The sequence below is a fragment of the Oncorhynchus tshawytscha genome, linkage group LG23 (assembly GCF_018296145.1).
Source record: "Oncorhynchus tshawytscha isolate Ot180627B linkage group LG23, Otsh_v2.0, whole genome shotgun sequence".
NCBI classification, from domain to species: domain Eukaryota; kingdom Metazoa; phylum Chordata; class Actinopteri; order Salmoniformes; family Salmonidae; genus Oncorhynchus; species Oncorhynchus tshawytscha.
The window spans coordinates 13,646,201-13,668,468 of NC_056451.1; the positions used below are offsets into that span (position 1 = coordinate 13,646,201).

Sequence of the window (22,268 nt, forward strand, 5' to 3'; positions counted from 1 at the left end):
ACCCACTGAAGAGATGAGTCTTCAGTAAAGACTTAAAGGTTGAGACCGAGTTTGCGTCTCTGACATGGGTAGGCAGACCGTTCCATAAAAATGGAGCTCTATAGGAGAAAGCCCTGCCTCCAGCTGTTTGCTTAGAAATTCTGGGGACAATTAGGAGGCCTGCGTCTTGTGACCGTAGCGTACGTGTAGGTATGTACGGCAGGACCAAATCAGAGAGATAGGTAGGAGCAAGCCCATGTAATGCTTTGTAGGTTAGCAGTAAAACCTTGAAATCAGCCCTTGCTTTGACAGGAAGCCAGTGTAGAGAGGCTAGCACTGGAGTAATATGATCAAATTTTTTGGTTCTAGTCAGGATTCTAGCAGCCGTATTTAGCACTAACTGAAGTTTATTTAGTGCTTTATCCGGGTAGCCGGAAAATAGAGCATTGCAGTAGTCTAACCTAGAAGTGACAAATGTATGGATTAATTTTTCTGCATCATTTTTGGACAGAAAGTTTCTGATTTTTGCAATGTTACGTAGATGGAAAAAAGATGTCCTTGAAATGGTCTTGATATGTTCTTCAAAAGAGAGATCAGGGTCCAGAGTAACGCCGAGGTCCTTCACAGTTTTATTTGAGACGACTGTACAACCATTAAGATTAATTGTCAGATTCAACAGAAGATCTCTTGTCCGGGGGTGACCTCGGATGGGGCCACAGTGTCTCCTGACCCCTCCTGTCTCAGCCTCCAGTATTTATGCTGCAGTAGTTTATGTGTCGGGGGGCTGGGGTCAGTTTGTTATATCTGGAGTACTTCTCCTGTCCTATTCGGTGTCCTGTGTGAATCTAAGTGTGCGTTCTCTAATTCTCTCCTTCTCTCTTTCTTTCTCTCTCTCGGAGGACCTGAGCCCTAGGACCTGAGCTCCAGGACTACCTGACATGATGACTCCTTGCTGTCCCCAGTCCACCTGGCCATGCTGCTGTTCCAGTTTCAACTGACCTGAGCCCTAGGACCATGCCCCAGGACTACCTGACATGATGACTCCTTGCTGTCCCCAGTCCACCTGGCCATGCTGCTGCTCTAGTTTCAACTTCCACCTGACTGTGCTGCTGCTCCAGTTTCAACTGTTCTGCCTTATTATTATTCGACCATGCTGGTCATTTATGAACATTTGAACATCTTGGCCATGTTCTGTTATAATCTCCACCCGGCACAGCCAGAAGAGGACTGGCCACCCCACATAGCCTGGTTCCTCTCTAGGTTTCTTCCTAGGTTTTGGCCTTTCTAGGGAGTTTTTCCTAGCCACCGTGCTTCTACACCTGCATTGCTTGCTGTTTGGGGTTTTAGGCTGGGTTTCTGTACAGCACTTTGAGATATCAGCTGATGTACGAAGGGCTATATAAATAAATTTGATTTGATTTATGTTGTGATAGCTAGCGAATATGCTAACGTTAGCTAGCTAGCTAGCTAAACATTCAGCTATGGACTGGCAGTATGGGATTATGGAGATTTAATTCAATTATTTCTTCATCATCTTGCTAGGTAGTTATCTAGCTGTGGCCATCTGGCTTGTATAAACAAGGCTTTCTACAAAATAACAACATTATCTCAATCTAAACCATAAGCAACACACACAGACATGCATTGCCATACAATGCTACTGCCACCTTCTGGTTTGGAGTATTTTAACAAGGTGGCTGATGAATTCAAGGTCTTTGCTGTGTGAACACAGAAGATATTGACTGCTGACACTGTTCAGAGGTGCTAAGAACTGTTGGCAGGCAAACGTTTGACAATCCTATCAGTGTGTCTGAGCTATAAGTGTCACATTATCACTGAGTCACGTGGACTATTTCACAAGCTTAGAAGATTAGTGCATTTAATTTAAGTGATGTTTTGTCAGTCATTCGCACGACATTAGCATGACAAGCAGGTTGATTCACCTCATCGGTAGGTCACAGGTCACATGACTTTTGTTTTTATTCATTTTGATCTTATTACAAAACTCGTTCAAGTTATAAACATGTTAAATTAAACCCCCAAAGAGGCATAATAGTGTTCACAAGATAAGACAAGATACCACACCGGTAAGGAATATGTAAAAGAGGGCCAAGATACATTACATAAGACATGGGTAAAAAGGAATAATTAAATACATAAACCTAATTTAGTTGAACTTAATTGGTTATTTGAAGAACATTTTTATTAAGTTGAGCCAACTCTTGAATTTTTTTATTTCTTTCAGAAAAAGGTGGAAAAGTTTGCATTAATATTATATAATATAAAATGTTACACTTACAGTAATAAATATTGACCAAGCAGTATAAACAACTTTGCAAGAAGACTTGTCAGTATCATAACTTAAATCTAAGCACAAGTGTTTTCATGACATTCAAAAAATTACTTTGAAAGCTTGTTTGCCAGGATACATCTGGGCTACTTTATTGATTAAATGCTTGTAACGTAGATGCAGGGAGTCAGAAAGCAAGTGCAGTTGGTGAGTTTAGTGACTAAGACCATGGCACAGTACAAAACAAGAGATGCATCTAACATGGAAAAATAAACAATATTGCCTGGTGGGTGATAACAATGGAGTACAAGATAAATAGGAAATAATCAAGAAGGTGATGAAGTCCAGGTGTGCCAAATGATGAGGCGCAGCTGTGCGTAATGAAGGTTGACAGGTGTGCATATAGATGGGTTACCAGGACCGGTGAAGACGTGACAATTCTAAACAAAATGAATGATGTCTTAATCAAAACAAATGGATTATCTCCTGTGATTGGTGTATGATGATTCCACATGGTTTTCCTTCTGCATTTATTACATCACAACAATGCAGCACAATATTGCCATTCACCTATGAACCAACATCTCCCAGCTTCCTCCCTCTGTCTTGGTTCGACGTCATTATGACATCATTTGAACCCGTTTTGCCCACTGGGTAAGGAGTCATGGGTCTATTCAGTGAGGTGAAATGTTTTGAACGTTTCAGGTAGAACGGTAATGGATAGAGCTAATATGATTCCCTATTCTACCTGAAAGATAATCATGTATCTCCACACAAAATATTTGAATCTGAATATTCTTTTTTTCTAACTTTTTTCTCTGAACATTCTGTAACATTGCTCTCTCCTGAACACACCCCTTAGTTCTCAACAATATTCCCGAGCCCTACTCTTCTGCCATCACTAGACATCAGACAAATTTATGTATGTGCATGTATGTCTGTATACGTTTTTGCATATGTGTAGTGTAGGCCTACTAGTTCTTAATTAGCCTATATAGGACCACTTTGAAAGGCACTGATACCCACCATTGACAGTACACTCCCAAGAAGATAAACATGGAAATTACTGTAATCTGGCCCTATAACTACAGATATAAGGTCATAGCTGGCTGTCTCTTTCTCTCTGTAGGCATCATCTCTTGCCAGGAGTCTGAGTCTTTGCTGATGAATGCTTTAGAGAGATGCTTCCTGGTTCAAACCAGGGAGCAGATCTGGGGTTACACCATAGAGCTAGATAGAAGACTCATCTTTGCATACCTGCTATTATAGTGTATGCAACAGCATGGGCAGCGCCATTGACATCTCAATTTTAAAGTAATCCATTTTCTTCTTATTTGTGTTTAAATAAAGTGTAAAGCTAATATTGCTGATTTAGTCCTGAAACCAAATATTGTGTGTCATTAATTTATTGTGGCCACTAGATAGTGGTTTTATAGTTTAAAGCCATTTACATACCATAGCACCCAATTTAAATTGGAAGTCATTGGCTGATTGCTCCCAACCCGAAGGAACCCCCAGCCAGTTGACTACTTTAAAATGGTGGACGCCCTCAATGGCAATGTCCATGCGAAAACAAGCTATAAGTGAGGGCTCCCAAGTGGTGCAGTGGTCTAAGGCACTGCATCTCAGTGCAAGAGGCATCACTACATTACTCCCTGGTTCAAATCCAGGCTGTATCACATCTGGCTGTGATTGGGAGTCCCATAGGGCACCACATAATTGTCCCAGTGTCATCCAGCTTTGGCTGTGGTAGGCTGTCATTGTAAATAATAATTTGTTCTTAATTGACTTGAGTCCTCTATCAATCTCTATGGGTTACACCCTGAGCAACTGCACCACCTGTGGCTTCAAACACTTCCTGGTGGATGTCTTTGGAGAAAGCTTGATCAGAAAAGGTTTTTTCACTCTGGCCAACCTCATTTAATTCCACAAGGTCTTTATTTTTAGTCCATCTTTCTTTTCTTGTCTGTCTTTGGTCTCTGTCTATCGGTCTGTCATGTCTGCCTGTCTGGGATTGATTTAGCTCTCACTTGTCTATGCGCATTTGCTGTGTCTGCGCTAAATTGATCTGTGTAAATCATATTTCTGTCTCAATATCCAATATCTATTCTTCACTGCTGTGTTATTTTCCCTAGGATGAGGTCATCACTACATCGGGAGGAGAGCTCCTGCAGGAGTCACGTTGACCAACAAACTTTTCCACTAACTACAGGGGTCTATTTCAGTAATATCCCCTCCACCCCTCCTGATAAACATACCTGTCCTCCATGACACCCAGTGAAAGCAAATTTAAATTCTAGTTCCAAAATGGAAAACTTTCTCATTGAAAAGGAATGACACTTTTCATTCTTACATTTCAATTTATCTCCTGACTTGATGGAATTGAAATTTAATTTCAGCCCCTGGAAAGAGAGCACTGTCACACAAAAACAATGGAGTGAATTTATGGCCCTATTCAGCTATTCAGTCAAAACATTGACATGGTAAAAAAAATCTGTAAATTACAAACAACATTGCTGTGTGGCCAGACTGTAGAATTCTATAAGATATTTCATTTATGCTGAGGATAATAGCGCCGAGAGAGGATTGTGTCAAGTCACAGATCTGGGGAAGATTACCCAACAAAATGTCTGCCACCATCTGTTCACCTTCCAACAGGACAACTACCCTAAACACACAGCTAAGACAACACAGGAGTGGCTTCAGGACAAGTCTCTGAATGTCCTTGAGTGGCCCAGACCGAGCCTGGACTTGAACCCAATCAAACATCTTTGGAGAGACCTGAAAATAGCTGTGCAGCAAAGCTCCCCATCCAACCTGACAGAGCTTGAGAGTATCTGCAGAGAAGAATAGGAGAAACTCCCCAAATACAGGTGTGCCAAGATTGTAGCGTCATACCCAAGAAGACTGAAGATTGCAATCACTTCCAAAGGTGCTTCAACAAAGTACTGAGTAAAGGGTCTGAATAATGTAAATGTATATTTCATTTCAAATAAATGTTTTTCGACATTTGCAAAAATTTCTAAAAACCTGTTTCTGCTTTGCCATTATGGGATATTGTGTGTAGGTTGATGAGGGGGTGAGGGGGGGGTGGGGGGGGACAATTTAATACATTTAAGAAGAATTAGTAAGAATTATAATGAAATTCATCACATACTTGACGTTAGTTGGGAATCTTGCACTATCAAAAATAAAAAGAACAGCACAAGCTTGCAGATGGATGTCCCTACCAAATCAGAAGATCCACCCAGAACATGTTTTATACACACATTGGAAAAACAAATGCTCAATTGATTATTTCCCAGATTGACAAAATTTACATTTCTCATCAATATTTCAAATATATTTACAAATACTTTCGTTGGACGACTAACACCCGTGAGTTATTATAGTGTCCTCTATCTATCTCTATGACTGGTACCCACTAGCTGTCAGTGGAATATTATGACGTAGTTTCCGGTATCACGCCCGACTCACCAAAAAAAAACTGTCGAACTGGAAAGGAGCAGTCAAAAGGGGTCGAAAATACTCAAATAATCTAAAGTAAGTTAACGTTGTGTATGAATAAATCTTCTGTCCCCGATACTGTCACGTCGTTCGTATTATCAAGAGAAGTAGCAAACCAGCATTTCACGATATGCTAACGTAATGTTAGCTTGGCTAATAGGTAGCTAGCTAACTAGCAACACTAATCTCTGGAGCTTTGATAGCACAGCACTCGTAAAACGAACGTCTATTTGTCAGATATGCTAAAGTACATACATACAATTACTTTCTACATAGACTAGTTTTGGTGGTTAGTGTAAACAATAAACAAGTAGGTCGCTAACTAGTCTCTGGCTGGATGGCTCGTTTTGACAGCTGTGTGACGCAACGCGACAGGTGTTCTGAAGACTGGAATGTCTCCCCCTGAATTGTTGCTAGCTAGGTCAGGGGTGTCAGAGATCCAGTGTCTGTGTTTATGTTTATCCGCGACTTGTCTGTTGAATATAGTTATGCTGACTACGCTCTTAAGCACTAATATTTTCTTCAACTGGCCATACATAGGATTAAATAGTAATCATCAGGACTGGCTGTGTCTCACTCATTAATTACATTATAAAAGCATTTAAAAGTATTAGCTAGCTAGCTAATATCCCTTTTTTTTAAATTATACATTAACATAAACAATTCCAGAGACTGTCAATCTGTGCATGTCAATACATTTGAGTAGCCTAGTTAGTACCACAAGTAAGGACATTCAAAACGTTCAGATTCATAACTGTTTGAGAAGCATTGTCTTAATCACTTTCTCTACTTGACAGAACCCCAAGAAACATAGCTGCTTCACTCTCCACCAGGATTACATCGTGATTGGACACAGAACCATCTCCCCGCCAATGACAGCTCTTTAGAGGGGAAAATACCCTGTCCACCACAGTCATTGGCTGAGCTGGACATGAGATCACAATGATGAAGAGGATCTGAGGGAGTCTTCCTCCTCAGGTGTAGGAGGCGAGCCCTGTCCTTTCCCATCCCCTTGACACACCCATTAATATGAACCATGGACCCAGGAGCAGTTGACAGTCCCGTCACCTTAGTCATCAAGGCCCCCAACCAGAAGTATGACGACCAGACAATAAACTGTTTTCTCAACTGGACGGTAGAGAAACTGAAGAGTCACATCTCGAATGTGTACCCAAGCAAGCCGGTGAGTTGGTACTGCCATTTTTTGGTTTCCTCATCCCCACCATTCCATTAACTAAGGGGAGTGGATAGGACGGGGGAACCGTCCGCCTGGAGAGCTACTGGGTGTGCAGGCTTTTACTCCAGCTCAGCTCAAGGTCTAACTCTCAAAGGAATAACCACAGTAAAAGTATCTGCAAAGAATACTGAACAAAACTATAAACGCAACAATTTCAAATATTTTACTGAGTTCCAGTTCATATAATCAGTCAATTGAAATAAATGAATTAGACCCTAATCTATGGATTTTACATGACTGTAATACAGATACCTTAAAAGAAAAGTAGGGGTGTGAATCAGAAAACTAGTCAGTATCTGGTGTTCCCACCATTTTCCTCATGCATTACGACACATCTCCTTTGCATAGAGTTGATCAGGCCGTTGATTATGGCCTGTGGAATGTTGTCCATCTCCTCTTCAATGGCTGTGCAAAGTTGCTGGATATTGGTGGGAACTGGAACATGCAATAATACATGTCGATCCAGTGCATCTCAAACACTATTACTGACTACAAAGGGAAACCCAGACGCGAGCTGCCCAGTGACGCGTGCCTACCAGACAAGCTAAATGCCTTTTATGTTCGCTTCGAGGCAAGCAACACTGAAGCATGCACGAGAGCACCAGCTGTTTTGGATGACTGTGTGATAACCCTCTCGGTAGCCGATGTGAACAAAACCTTTAAACAGGTCAACGGACCCACTGTCAAGTGTCTTCACTAGAGGTCGACCGATTATGATTTTTCAGCGCCGATACCGATTATTGGAGGCCCACACACACACAAAAAGCCGATTAATCGGCCGATTTTTAAGGAATATTTTTATTTTATTTGTAATAATGACAATTACAACAATACTGAATGAACACTTATTTTTAGTTAATATAATACATCAATAAAATCAATTTAGCCTCAAATAAATAATGAAACATGTTCAATTTGGTTTAAATAATGCAAAAATAAAGTGTTGGAGAAGAAAGTAAAAGTGCCATGTAAGAAAGCTAACGTTTCAGTTCCTTGCTCAGAACATGAGAACATATGAAAGCTGGTGGTTCCTTTTAACATGAGTCTTCAATATTCCCAGGTAATAAGTTTTAGGTTGTAGTTATTATAGGAATTATAGGACTATTTCCCTCTATACCATTTTTGTATTTCATTAACCTTTGACTATTGGATGTTCTTATAGGCACTTTAGTATTGCCAGTGTAACAGTATAGCTTCCGTCCCTCTCCTCGCCCCTACCTGGGCTCGAACCAGGAACACATCGACAACAGCCACCCTCGAAGCAGCGTTACGCATGCAGAGCAAGGGAAACGACCACAGGTTCAGAGCTTTTCATGGCTCACATCAACAGCATCCTCCCGGACACCCTAGACTCACTCCAATTGGCATACCGCCCCAACAGATCCACAGATGACGCAATCGCACTCCACACTGCCCTTTCTCACCTGGACAAAATGAACACCGATGTGAGAATGCTGTTCATCGACTACAAGTCAGCGTTCAACACCATAGTGCCCACGAAGCTCATCACTAAGCTAAGGATCCTGGGACTAAACACCTCCCTCTGCTACTGGTTCTTGGACTTCCTGACGGGCTGCCCCCAGGTGGTAAGAGTAGGCAACAACGCATCTGCCACGCTGATCCTTAACACTGGGGCCCCTCAGGAGTGTGGACTTAGTCCCGTCCTGTATTCTCTGTTCACCCATGACTGCGTGGCCAAACACGATCCAACACCACCATTAAGTTTGCTGATGACACAACAGTGGTAGGCCTGATCACCGACAACGATGAGACGGCCTATAGGGAGGAGGTCAGAGAACTGGCAGTGTGGTGCCAGGACAACAACCTCTCCCTCAACGTGAGCAAGACGAAGGAGCTGATCGTGGACTACAGGAACAGGCGGGCCAAACAGGCCCCCATTAGTGGAGCGGGTCGAGAGTTTCAAGTTCCTTGGTGTCCACATCACCAATGAACTATCATGGTCCAAACATACCAAGACAGTCGTGAAGAGGGCACAACAAAACCTTTTCCCCCTCAGGAGACTGAAAAGATTTGGCATGGGCCCCCAGATCCTCAAAAGGTTTGACAGCTGCACCATCGAGAGCATCCTGACTGGTTGCATCACTGCCTGGTATGGCAACTGCTCGGCATCTGACCGTGAGGAGTTACAGAGGGTTGTGCGAACGGCCCAGTACATCACTGGGGCTAAACTTCCTGCCATCCAGGACCTATAAATAGGCAGTGTCAGAGGTGTCATGGAAATTTCCTCTATTTACCAAATCATGAGAGCAAACCACACACAAGTCAGAGTTAGTTATCACAAAGTCCGTTTTTAATTATATGAGCTCTATCACAACCCTGTGACTCTCAGATCAATTCAGTGTCTATCAATGAATTATCTGAGAGATCCTTTAATAGCAAAGACACACATAGCCAGACAGGATAGGCATAATTTATCGTTCAGCTTTGTCTCCTAAACTATGTTATTTTCTCAAACTCAGAACCATAAACAAATCCTCCATATCAACAGCCATATATCAAATCCATTCTATCTTGACAAGATCACAGAGACACACTGACTGGCACACAGACATTGTGGAGCCAAGAGATACACGCTTGACCTCTCCCCTCTCTCCGGCCCAAGTAACTTAGTCTTGACATAGAACAGATACTTCAACCCGGCCACAGTATTATACAAAAATAACATTCTGATGAGAAGTAACTTACAAACATATGATGAATATAAAACATCTTCCCTATGTTACCAACTAATTCTGATTATTCCCCAACAGAGGAAAGCCCATAAAATTGTCAGACTCCAGTCACCCAAGTTGTAGACTGATTTCTCTGCTGCCGCACGGCAAGTGGTACCGGAGCGCCAAGTCTAGGAACAAAAGGCTCCTCAAAAGCTTCTACGCCCAAGCCATTAGACTGTTGAACAATTCATAAAAATCACCACCGGATCATTTACATTGACCCCCCCCCACCCCTTGTACACTGCTGCTACTCGCTGCTTGTTTGTTACCTATGCATAGTCACTATGCCCCCACCTACAGATGAAGTCGGAAGTTTACTTACACTTAGGTTGGAGTCATTAAAACTCATTTTTCAACCACTCCACAAATGTCTTGTTAACGAACTATAGTTTTGGCAAGTAGGTTAGGACATCTACTTTGTGTATGTCACGAGTACATTTTCCAACAATTGTTTACAGACAGATTATTTCACTTATAATGTACTGTATCACAATTACAGTGGGTCAGAAGTTTACATACACTAAATTGGCTGTGCCTTCAAAACAGCTTGGAAAATTCCAGAAAATTATGTCATGGCCTTAGAAGCTTCTGATAGGCGAATTGACATCATTTGAGTCAATTGAAGGTGTACCTGTGGATGTATTTCAAGGCCTCTTTGCTTGACATCATGGGAAAATCAAAAGAAATCAGCCAAGACGTCAGAGAATAAATTGTAGACCTCCACAAGTCTGGTTCATCCTTGGGAGCAATTTCCTAACGCCTAAAGGTACCACGTTCATATGTACAAACAACAGCACGCAAGTATAAACACCATGGGACCACGCAGCCGTCATACCACTCAGGAAAGAGACGCGTTCTGTCTCCTAGAGATAAATGTACTTGGGTGCGAAAAGTACAAATCAATCCCAGAACAACAGCAAAGGACCTTGTGAAGATGCTGGAGGAAACGGGTACAAAAGTATCTATATCCACAGTAAAACGAGTCCTATATCGACATAACCTGAAAGGCCACTCAGCAAGGAAGAAGCCAGTGCTCCAAAACCGCCATAAAAGAAGCCAGACTATGGTTTGCAACAGCACATGAGGACAAAGCTCGTACTTTTTAGAGAAATGTCCTCTGGTCTGATGAACCAAAAATTGAACTCTTTGGCCATAATGACCATTGTTATGCTTGGAGGGAAAAGGGGGAGGCTTGTAAGCCAAAGAACACCATCCCAACCGTGAAACACGGGGGAGGCAGCATCATGTTGTTTGGGTGCTTTGCTGCATGATAGATGGCATCATGATGTGGGTATATTGAAGCAACATCTCAAGACATCAGTCAGGAAGTTAAAGCTTGCACTGGTAACGGCTCAGGTGGACATTCCTGCAGCCAGCATTCCAATTTCAAGCTCCTTCATAACTTAAGACATCTGTGTCATTGTGTTGTGTGACAACTGCACATTTTAGAGTGGCCTTATGAAACATTTCTGCAACCTTTTATTTCAGCTCCTGAAACATGGGTCAAACACTTTACATGTTGCATTTTATATTTTTGTTCAATATAGTTTTGAAGTAGACTTCTCCAGAATTTGAGTAAGAAACAAGCCCTGGTTTTTCATGTTATACACTTGTGAGGTAATTGCGTTGTTCATCTTAGCATTTTTCTATAAACAGAGGAAGCTGTAGACAGTCTAATTGTTTCTTACCTGAGCTCCATAAACTGAAAGATGTGACAGCTGTTGAGTAAATCTCAAAACTGGACATCCACCTGGGAAAGCAGAACAGAACTGTGTAACCACAGCAGTCAACCAAGCATCCTAAATTAAGGGATTAGTTAAGGGATATTATCTTAATAGTTCATTTGTCAGGTTTTCCAAAATGAATGACACATTGGGTTATCTGCCACGTTGTTTATCTGTGAGCACTATCTTGCTGCGTCTTAACCACCAAAACAAAACCCAACTATTCCTTCTGAGCATAGACTACGTTTTGGGGATTTGAAATGCTTGCTTTTACATGTACGTAGGTCTACATTTACATATATAGTACCTGTCAAAAGTTTGGACACCTACTCATTCAAGGGTTTTTATTTATTTTAACTATTTTCTATATTGTAGAATAATAGTGAAGACATCAAAACTATGAAATAATACATATGGAATCATGTAGTAACCAAAAAGGTGTTAAGCAAATCAAAATATACTTGAGATTCTTCAAAGTAGCCACCTTTTGCCTTGATGGCAGCTTTTCATACTCTTGGCATTGTCTCAACCAGCTTCATGAGGTAGTCATCTGGAATGTATTTCAATTAACAGGTGTTCCGTGTTTTAAAGTGAATATGTGGAATGTCTTTCCTTAATGCATTTGAGCCAATTAGTTGTATTGACACAGTAGGGGTGGTATACAGAAGAGAGCCCTATTTGGTAGAAGGCCAAGTCCATATTATGGCGAGAACAGCTCAAATAAGCAAAGAGAAACAAGTCCATCATTCCTTTAAGACATGGATGCCAGTCAATACAGAAAATTTCAAGGACTTTTAAAGTTTCTTCAAGTGCAGTCGCAAAAACCATCAAGCGCTATGATGAAACTGGCTCTCATAAGAATCGCCAAGGAAAGGAAGACCCAGAGTTACCTCTGCTGCAGAGGATACATTCATTGGAGTTAACTGCACCTCAGATTGCAGCCCAAATAAATGCTTCACAGAGTTCAATTAACAGACACATCTCAACATCAACTGTTCAGAGGAGACTGCGTGAATCAGGCCTTCGTGGTCAAATTGCTGCAAAGAAACCACTACTAAAGGACCCCAATAAGAAGACTTGCTTGGGCCAAGAAACACGAGCAATGGACATTAGACCGGTCTAATGAGTCCAAATTTGAGATTTTTGCTTCCAACCGCTGTGTCTTTGTGAGATGCAGAGATAATCTCCGCATGTGTGGTTCCCACTGTGAAGCGAGGAGGAGGTGTGGGGGTGCTTTGCTGTTGACACTGTTGGTGATTTATTTAGAATTCAAGGCACACTAACCAGCATGGCTACCACAGCATTCTGCAGTGATTCGCCATCCCATCTGGTTTGCGCCTAGTCCCGCTATCATTTGTTTTTCAACAGGACAATGATCCAAAACACACCTCCAGGCTGTGTAAGGACTATTTGACCAAGAAGGAGAGTGATGCTGCTGCATCAGATGACCTGACCTCCACAATCACCAGACCTCAACCCAATTGTGGTGGTTTGGGATGAGTTGGACCGCAGAGTGAAGGAAAAGCAGCCAACAAGTGCTCGGCATATGTGGGAACTCCTTCAGATGTTACTAGTCACATGCGCCGAATACAACCAGTTTAGACCTTACAGTGAAATGCTTACTTACGAGCCCCTAACTGACAGTGCAGTTTCAAAAAAATATGGATAAGAATAAGAGATAAAAGTAACAAGTAATTAAAGAGGAACAGTAAAAAATAACAATATATACAGGGGGGTGCTGGTACAGAGTCAAGATGCAGGGGCACCGGTTAGTTGAGGTAGTATGTACATGTAGGTAGAGTTAATTAAAGTGACAATGCATAGATGTCAACAGAAAGTGTCAGTGGAGGGGAGGGGGGCAATGTGAATAGAATAGTCTGTAGAATTCCCAGGTGGATGTCCAATAGTATTCCTCATGAAGCTGGTTGAGAGAATGCCAAGAGTATGCAAAGCTGTCATCAAAGCAGAGGGTGGCTACTTTGAAGGATCTCAAATATAAAATGTATTTATTTTGATTTGTTTAACCCTTTTTTGGTTACTATATGATTCCATATGTCTACACTATTATTCTACAATGTAGAAAATAGTAAAAAATAAAAACCCTTGAATGAGTTGGTGTCCCAACTTTTGACTGGTACTGTACATCATGTGAAATCATTCTGTAAGGCGTTGTCTTGTGACGCTGCAGGTATGTGTTCAAGTGTGTAATCTACCCTAATCTAATCTGAAAATGCTTAGTCTCTCTGGAACACAAGCTAGGTTTCCATCCAATTGGTGCCAGATTTTCATGCAAATATTCTAAAATCTACATAAAAACAATGCACATGTTTTCCAACCAGAGATATTACTGATGTCATGTTCTGTCACTGTATCAGATCAATCAAACATTTAGGTCTATGGTTGCAATAGTACTTCTGTATTAATAAACGTAATATTGCCCTACCACCTTGTTGATATACTTTCAGCACCATTGTTCTTGCATGTAACATTTCCATAATTTTTGCATTTACGGCTTATCAACCCAAACTATGTGATTTTTAAATGATCTAGTTGCATATTCTGCAACAGGCTTTCTCAGAATGACAGTTGTGTTGTTTTAGTCATCCAAGGATCAGCGGCTGGTATACTCAGGCCATCTCCTCCAGGACCACCTGCAACTGAGGGATGTCCTCAGGAAGGTAAAGACCACTCTCAACCTTGTCTCTGTTTTTCTGCTGTGGCATATGGTGGAGAGGTTTGGAGTATGGTGGACTAACACTATATCTGAAATGTTAGAATTGGTATGCAATATCACAGAAACCTCACTCAACATAACAGACAACTGACTGCTAAGCTGTTATTGAATAGGGCCCACCCCCCTTGTGTGTCTGAGAGAGAGGGTGAACGTGAGGCAGAGACTGTGACGGTATAACAATAGCTGATCCGATGTAGTAAGCAACATTGTTGAGGTTGGCTTTGTCCCTGAATTCTAGCCTGTTCCCTGAAATTCCTCCCTCGCTCTCACGTCCTCTAATCACCAAAACAGAATCAAATGATTAATTATGCCCTTCTCCTTTTCCCCCACATCCAACCCTCTATTTCTGCCTACAGCAGGAGGGTTATCACATGATGCACCTGGTGTGTGCCTCCCGTAGCCCACCAACCTCGCCCACGCCCCACTGCTCCACCCCCAGCTCGGTGACCTCTGACCCCAGCTCCAGCTCTGGGGTACGTCTAATGGTGTGGAGTCATTCTGTGGAGCTCAACAATTCAAACAGATAGAAATTAAATGCCTAGAACACAACAGAATACTCTGTCATTTGGAATGGAGAGTGGGGTGCGGTCTATACGTTACATTTCTACTCGGTGACTTAGAAAGTATCCATTTGGTGTCTTTGCGGTAGGGCTGGGCGACATGACCCAAATATATCCTTTTAGTTATTTTAGTTTTTTAACATTACAAGTTCTAAATATGCTTTATTTGTAGTGCATGACCCTGGGGTGGCAACACATACGTTCTAAGGGTTTTTAATAGGGCTTTGGACATTCAAGAAACTTCAACCAAAAGTTTGAATATAGTGGGCACTATAAATCCAGTGATTGACACAATGAATGAAAAAGCGAGGGAGAGGTTATTGTGACAGGGTAGGAACCAACCGACATTACACACAGTGGCATAACACATTTAACAAACCATACATTGAAATACCGTTATACAAGGTAAAGTAAAAACCCAAGCTTGTCTGTGCATCAGTACCGGTGTGTGTATATAGTAAAATACTCTATACCACCCAGCCCTACTTTGCAGCTGTCCTTATTCCCATAGGTGCATTGTTTTTTTTAACCTATATATTCCTTTGCTGGTTTATGATTGGTGTATGTCTTGTCACTCAGAGTTCAGACAGTGCTGGCTCCACCCCCCAAGCCACAACACCAAATCAGGACAGTCAGTCCGCTGCCTCAGTAGCAGGAAGTTATGATGGACTAAGGCATCGTGGAGGCTTCCCCCAATTTAACCCTCAAAATCCTACCTCTACTGGTATAATGCAATGGTAAGCACTGTTCTCGTGTATTGGGATCAATTCTAGTTCAGTTTCTACCTAGTCAGGAAAATAATTGAAATTCAATTTTTAAAAATGGTGGGAATAAATGCAGAAAATATTGTGTGCGCATGATTTTTGATTGCATGTGTTACTGTTTTTCCTCCATAGGCCAGATGGGACACAGGTCCCAGTACAGGGGGGTATGGCTGCAGGTGTGCCCCCCCACCCCATGTACATGCCCATGCAGGTCCTCTGGTGGCAGCAAATGTATGCACGCCACTACTACATGCAATAGTAAGTCAGTCGTCTGCATTTAGAGCCCAATCCTAACAACCCATAAGGACCACAGACTTTTCTATGTTGGAATGAGTTATATTCACTGGCTTCTATCTGCTAATACTTATTTATGTCTTTCTTTCTCTCCCTCTTCCAGTCAAGCAGCAGTGGCAGCCTCACAGCCCCCCTCCACCTCTCCCTCCTCCCCCAGTCCCACCCACTCCCCCCAACCCGCACAGCCCAATGAAGCTCCACCTCCCCTGGGACCTAACCCCATTCAAGAGGACAGGCCGGCCAATCCCAATATCCAGATGAATGCCCAAGGCGGGGCCGTGCTAAATGAGGATGAACTGAACCGGGATTGGCTGGACTGGATGTACGCGGTCTCCCGCGCTGCCATCTTGCTCAGCATTGTGTATTTCTACTCCTCCTTTGGCCGCTTCGTCATGGTGATAGGCGCCATGCTGCTCGTCTTTTTGTGAGTTCTCGTCTGTACACTATCAGTTTGACATTAGAGTGGATACTTTTGAAGGACCCTGTTTACTTTGTACACTGGGCTCCAAAATGACTGGCAACCCTGACTGGCAATGCACAAACAATACTTGAAAAAGTATAAACAATATAATTATAGAGAAACTCAAAACACCAACATGTGAGAAATACTCTACTTTATTCATATTTCAATGGAACCCACCAAAGTAATTTATTGATTTAATAAATGAGGTAATGCAATATCCCTTAGTCATCCAACACTATGAAAAAAACAAAAGAACTGTCAGTTCAAAAGAGACAGATGGTCATAGACCTTCATAAAGCAAACCAATGTTTATTTGTCACGTGCACTGAATACAACCTTACAGTGAAATGCTTACTTACAGGCCCGAACCAACAGCACAATTTTTAAGTAAAAAAATAGGTATTAGGTGAACAATAGATAAGTAAAGAAATAAAAAAACACATTAAAAAGGTCAGTTGCTATATACAGTAGCGAGGCTATATACAGGCACCGGTTAGTCAGGCTAATTGAGGTAATACAGTGGGGCAAAAAAGTATTTAGTCAGCCACCAATTGTGCAAGTTCTCCCACTAAAAAAAATGAGAGAGGCCTGTAATTTTCATCATAGGTACACTTCAACTATGACAGACAAAATGAGGGAAAAAAATCCAGAAAATCACATTGTAGGATTTTTAATGAATTTATTTGCAAATTATGGTGGAAAATAAGTATTCGGTCAATAACAAAAGTTTATCTCAATACTTTGTTATATACCCTTTGTTGGCAATGACAGAGGTCAAACGTTTTCTGTAAGTCTTCACAAGGTTTTCACACACTGTTGCTGGTATTTTGAGCCATTCCTCCATGCAGATCTCCTCTAGAGCAGTGATGTTTTGGGGCTGTTGCTGGGCAACACGGACTTTCAACTCCTTCCAAAGAATTTCTATGGGGTTGAGATCTGGAGACTGGCTAGGCCACTCCGGGACCTTGAAATGCTTCTTACGAAGCCACTCCTTCGTTGCCCGGGCGGTGTTTTGGGATCATTGTCATGCTGAAAGACCCAGCCACGTTTCATCTTCAATGGCCTTGCTGATGGAAGGAGGTTTTCACTCAAAATCTCACGATACATGGCCCCATTCATTCTTTCCTTTACACGGATCAGTCGTGCCTTTGCAGAAAAACAGCCCCAAAGCATGATGTTTCCACCCCCATGCTTCACAGTAGGTATGGTGTTCTTTGGATGCAACTCAGCATTCTTTGTCCTCCAAACACGACAAGTTGAGTTTTTACCAAAAAGTTATATTTTGGTTTCATCTGACCATATGACATTCTCCCAATCTTCTTCTGGATCATCCAAATGCTCTCTAGCAAACTTCAGACGGGCCTGGACATGTCCCCCTGCTTAACCCAGTACACTTCTGGCACTGCAGGATTTGAGTCCCTGACGGCGTAGTGTGTTTCTGATTGTAGGCTTTGTTACTTTGGTCCCAGCTCTCTGCAGGTCATTCACTAGGTCCCCCCGTGTGGTTCTGGGATTTTTGCTCACCGTTCTTGTGATCATTTTGACCCCACGGGATGAGATCTTGCGTCTTTGTCAATTTTTAGGGCCTTCCTCTGACACCGCCTGTTGTAGAGGTCCTGGATGGCAGAAAGCTTGGCCCCAGTGATGTACTGGGCACTACACATTACCCTCTGTAGTGCCTTGCGGTCGTAGGCCGAGCAGTTGCCGTACCAGGCAGTGATGCAACCAGTCAGGATGCTCTCGATGAGGCACCTGTAGAACCTTTTGAGGATCTGAGGACCCATGACAAATCTTTTTAGTTTTCTGAGGGGGAATAGGCTTTGTCGTGCCCTCTTCACGACGGTCTTGGTCTGTTTGGACCATTCTAGTTTGTTGGTGATGTGGACACCAAGGAGCATGAAGCTCTCAACCTGCTCCACTACAGCCCCTTCAATGAGAATGGTGGCGTGCTCAATCCTCATTTTCTTGTAGTCCACAATCATCTCCTTTGTCTTGATTACGTTGAGGGATAGGTTGTTATTCTGGCACCACCCGGCCAGGTCTCCGACCTTCTCCCTATAGGCTGTCTTGTCGTTGTGTCGTCTGCAAAGTTATTGATGGTGTTGGAGTCATGCTTGGCCATGCAGTCGTGTGTGAACGGGGAGTACAGGAGGGGACTGAGCACGCACCCCTGAGGGGCCTCTGTGTTGAGGATCAACGTGGCGGATGTGTTGTTACCTACCCTTACCACCTGGGGGCGGCCCGTCAGGGAGTCCAGGATCCAGTTGCAGAGGAAGGTGATTAGTCCCAGGATCCTTAGCTTAGTGATGAGCTTTGAATATGTTAATGGCTACAAGAAGATCCACAAACAATTGAATATACCACTGAGCACTGTCAGGGCAATTATTAAACAATTCAAAAAGATATGGAACAGTTGAAAACCTCATGGGTAGAGGACGCAAATGCATTTTGCCCCCCAAGATAGGGAGGAGGATGGTGAGAGAAGCAACAAAATCCCCAAGAATTACTGTGAAAGAATTGCAGGCCTTGGTGGCATCTTGGGGTCACCAGGTTTCAAAAAGCACCATCAGACAACCACAACCACAGCCTCTTTGGAAGGGTTGCCATAATAAAGCCCTTTCTGACCCCAAGACACAAACGCAAGTGCTTGGAGCCAAACGTCATTTAAATTATGACTGGAAGAAGGTGCTCTGGTCAGATGAGACAACAAGGAGAGGCACCTTGTACGTTGAAATATGGTGGTGGGTCAGTGATGTTTTGGGGCTGTTTTTATTCCAGAGGTTAAGATTGATGGCATAATGAATTCCACCAAGAATCAGGCGATTTTGGCTGACATTCTGGTTGCCTCTGCCAGAAGGCTTGGACTTGGCCGTAGGTGGACTTTCCAACAAGACAATGACCCAAAACATACCTCAAGATCCACACAGAAATGCTTCTGTGACAGCAAAATCAATGTTCTGCCATGGCCATCTCAGTCGCCGGACCTCAATCCAATTGAAAACCTGTGGGCTTAGTGGAAGAGGGCAGTTGATAAGGGCAAACCCAAGAATGTGAAGGATCTTGAAAGGATCTGCATAGAGGAATGGTCCAAAATCCCTCCAAATGTGTTCCTTAACCTTGTCAAACATTACAGGAAAAGACCATGCTGTTATCCTTGCCAGAGGTGGATGCACTAAGTACTAAATGAGGAGTGCCAATAATTATGAAACCTTGATTTTGATTAAATGTATTTGTGTTAAATAATTGTATGATTTTGGTGGGTTCCATTAAAACATTAATAAAGTACAGTATTTCTCACATGATATTTTGAGTTTATCTCTATAATTATATTGTTTATATTTGTTCAAGTATTGTTTGTGCATTGTCAGTCAAGGGTGACAGTAATTTTGGAGCCCACTGTGTCTGTGTGTGAGATACTAATTTTGTGGTGTTAACTAGGCACAGGGCTGGTTGGTTCCCCTTTAGGCCAGAGCTGCAGAACCCCGGAGGAGGAGGAGGAGCGGGGTTAGCTCATCAGGACGAGGCAGAGAGACACCAGGACATCCAGGAGATGGTAGGTGCTCCTTGTTTAAGATGGACTCCATCTCTGTCTGTGTGGTTATGTTTTTCTGTCTGATCGATCTGTCTGTCTGTGTGGTTGTTTTTCTGTGTGGTTGTTTTTCTGTCTGTGTCCAAGCTGCTCCTTTGTCTCTGCCACATTCTCTCTCTGTCTCTGCTTTTTAAACCGATGGTCCTTCTCTTATTCTCTCTCATTTTCTCGTCCTGTTTCTCTCCATCTCAGGAGCGGATGATGGATGAAGGGCTGGAGGATGAGGAGGGCGACAGTGGAGAGGAAGGCCCAGAGGACCCGGCAGCTCCCGCTGCCCCCCGCCACCACGGCTTCCTGGCCTCCACCTGGTCCTTCATCAGCACCTTCTTCACCTCCCTCATCCCAGAGGGACCCCCCCACCCCGCCAACTAAATCAGGGAGGGAGACCCCCCCCCCAGTAACAACCTCCCATGCTGCCAACTACCAGACTGTAAAAAGTGCTGCAGTGTGGGGGAAGTCTTGAATAAATCAATGAGCATCGAACAAACTAACATGTTATGCCATGTTAAACAAGCTAACAATGCTTTATATTACAGAGGCTTCTCTGATTTCGTCATACAAACCGGTACACACACACACTTTATTACCTTTGATCATGTCTGCTCATTCAGATTTTGGTGGCATTGAAAGGCCTCGAAAGGTCATCCATTGTAAGCAGTGATACAGCCATTGCATTTATCATTTTGGTTTTGGAGAATAGATGAAAGGACATACACACCTAAATGTGTATGAATATTGCAATGACTCTAGCACATTGATTCTCCCTGTGTATATGAGCATTATCTATTTACATATAAATATATACATCTTAATTCCTGACAAAATGCATTTTTGAATAAAAGCCTTGTGGTTTCGTGTGTGTGAACTGTCTTCTATGATTGGTTCAATTGAAGGGCAAGTGAGATGTTCTCTATTTGACCTACTTTATTTGGGAGTCACTAAGTGGAAGTTCATGCTCTTTTTCATCTGGTGCAGTTGACGTAGTGGAATTGAATCATCTGTTCAAAGCCCTGTAACCATAGATATCTTATGAGTATTCTATGCATGATACAGCTTAGATAACTCAGGAATTCTACTTCATCCTCCAAGATGGCTGCTTGATGACTACTCAAATCAAGTTTATTGGTCGCGTACACAGGTTTGCAGATGTTATCGCAGGTGCAGAGAAATGCTTGTATTTCTTGCTCCAACAGTGCAGTAATACCTAGTAATAAACGTCATACCCAATGGGCACTATGATGTTAAAGTAGAGGAGCAGCAGCAGGAGGAACGTGAAAACCTATGGCATGATGGTGGTTACTTCAACCTAGAATCGCTAACAGATTCTGAGGCCTTTTTTGAGACCACCACCTGGGTCTCTGGAAGCTGAAGAAACCTCTAGCCACCTTATTAACCTCTATAACGGGTAGGCAACCCTGTTCCTGGAGTACTGCAGGATTTTGTTCCAACTAGGCACCACACCTGACCAACTGAGCTAATTGATCAGTTCAGAGATTAGGGGCTGGAAAAACATTTTTGCCCGCATTACAGAAGGCTATATTGGTCTGCTAATACAGGACTAGCAAAGGCCCAGTGCACTACTTTTGTGAATAGAAATTATTCAATTCTACTTTTTCAGGGGGTGCAGCAGCAGCACCCCTACTTCCCGTGACTATGCTTGTGAGATGTTTTCTAAATTCTGAGGGTGATAGTGGATCATCTTTCCAGACAACAAATGACCCTGTTTTTGGAGTTATTACATTTTGTGACAGGTAGGCTTTTTAAAGTTTTGATTGTGTTAGTGCATTTTGCAAGAGAAATGTGTTGTTTCTCTCTCAACTAATATGAGACGGATACATTTCCATAGGCAATGTTGGTAATCTCCAAATAAAACAACTCGGATCCACACTCCCGTCTGTAGCCATGAAGTGCTTTGAAAGGCTAGTCATGGCTCACATCAACACCGTCATCCCAGAAACCCTAGACCCACTCCAATTTGCATACCGCCCCAACAGATCCACAGATGATGCAGTCACTATTGCACTCCACACTTCCCTTTCCCACCTGGACAAAAGGAACACCTATGTGAGAATGCTGTTCATTGACTACAGCTCAGCTTTCAACACCATATTGCCCTCAAAGCTCATCAATAAGCTAAGGACCCTGGGACTAAACACCTCCCTCTGCAACTGGATCCTGGACTTCCTGACGGGCCGTCCCCAGGTGGTAAGGGTAGGTAACAACACATCCGCACGCTGATCCTCAACACAGAGGCCCCTCTGGGGTGCGTGCTCAGCCCCCTCCTGTACTCCCTGTTCACTCATGACTGCACGGCCAGGCGCGACTCTAACACCGTCATTAAATTTGCCGATGACACAACAGTGGTAGGCCTGATCACCGACAACAACGAGAC

General features: G+C 42.8%; 1 protein-coding gene across 3 annotated transcripts; it reads left to right on the forward strand.

The window, feature by feature from the left end:
• Positions 1-5,698: 5,698 nt before the first annotated feature.
• herpud2 (HERPUD family member 2) lies at positions 5,699-20,729 on the forward strand. 3 transcript variants are annotated; one of them, XM_024385757.2, is made up of 9 exons: positions 5,699-5,812; positions 6,574-6,959; positions 14,073-14,150; positions 14,563-14,679; positions 15,346-15,503; positions 15,663-15,788; positions 15,928-16,248; positions 19,726-19,840; positions 20,069-20,729. In XM_024385757.2, the coding sequence occupies exons 2-9, from the start codon at positions 6,813-6,815 to the stop codon at positions 20,246-20,248; spliced, it is 1,242 nt and encodes a 413-aa protein (XP_024241525.1). In that variant the 5' UTR covers positions 5,699-5,812; positions 6,574-6,812; the 3' UTR covers positions 20,249-20,729. The 3 variants fall into 3 exon arrangements, with proteins under 3 accessions (XP_024241525.1, XP_024241526.1, XP_024241527.1); XM_024385758.2 differs by having other exon boundaries at positions 19,753-19,840; XM_024385759.2 differs by lacking the exon at positions 14,563-14,679.
• The last annotated feature ends 1,539 nt before the right edge of the window (positions 20,730-22,268 follow it).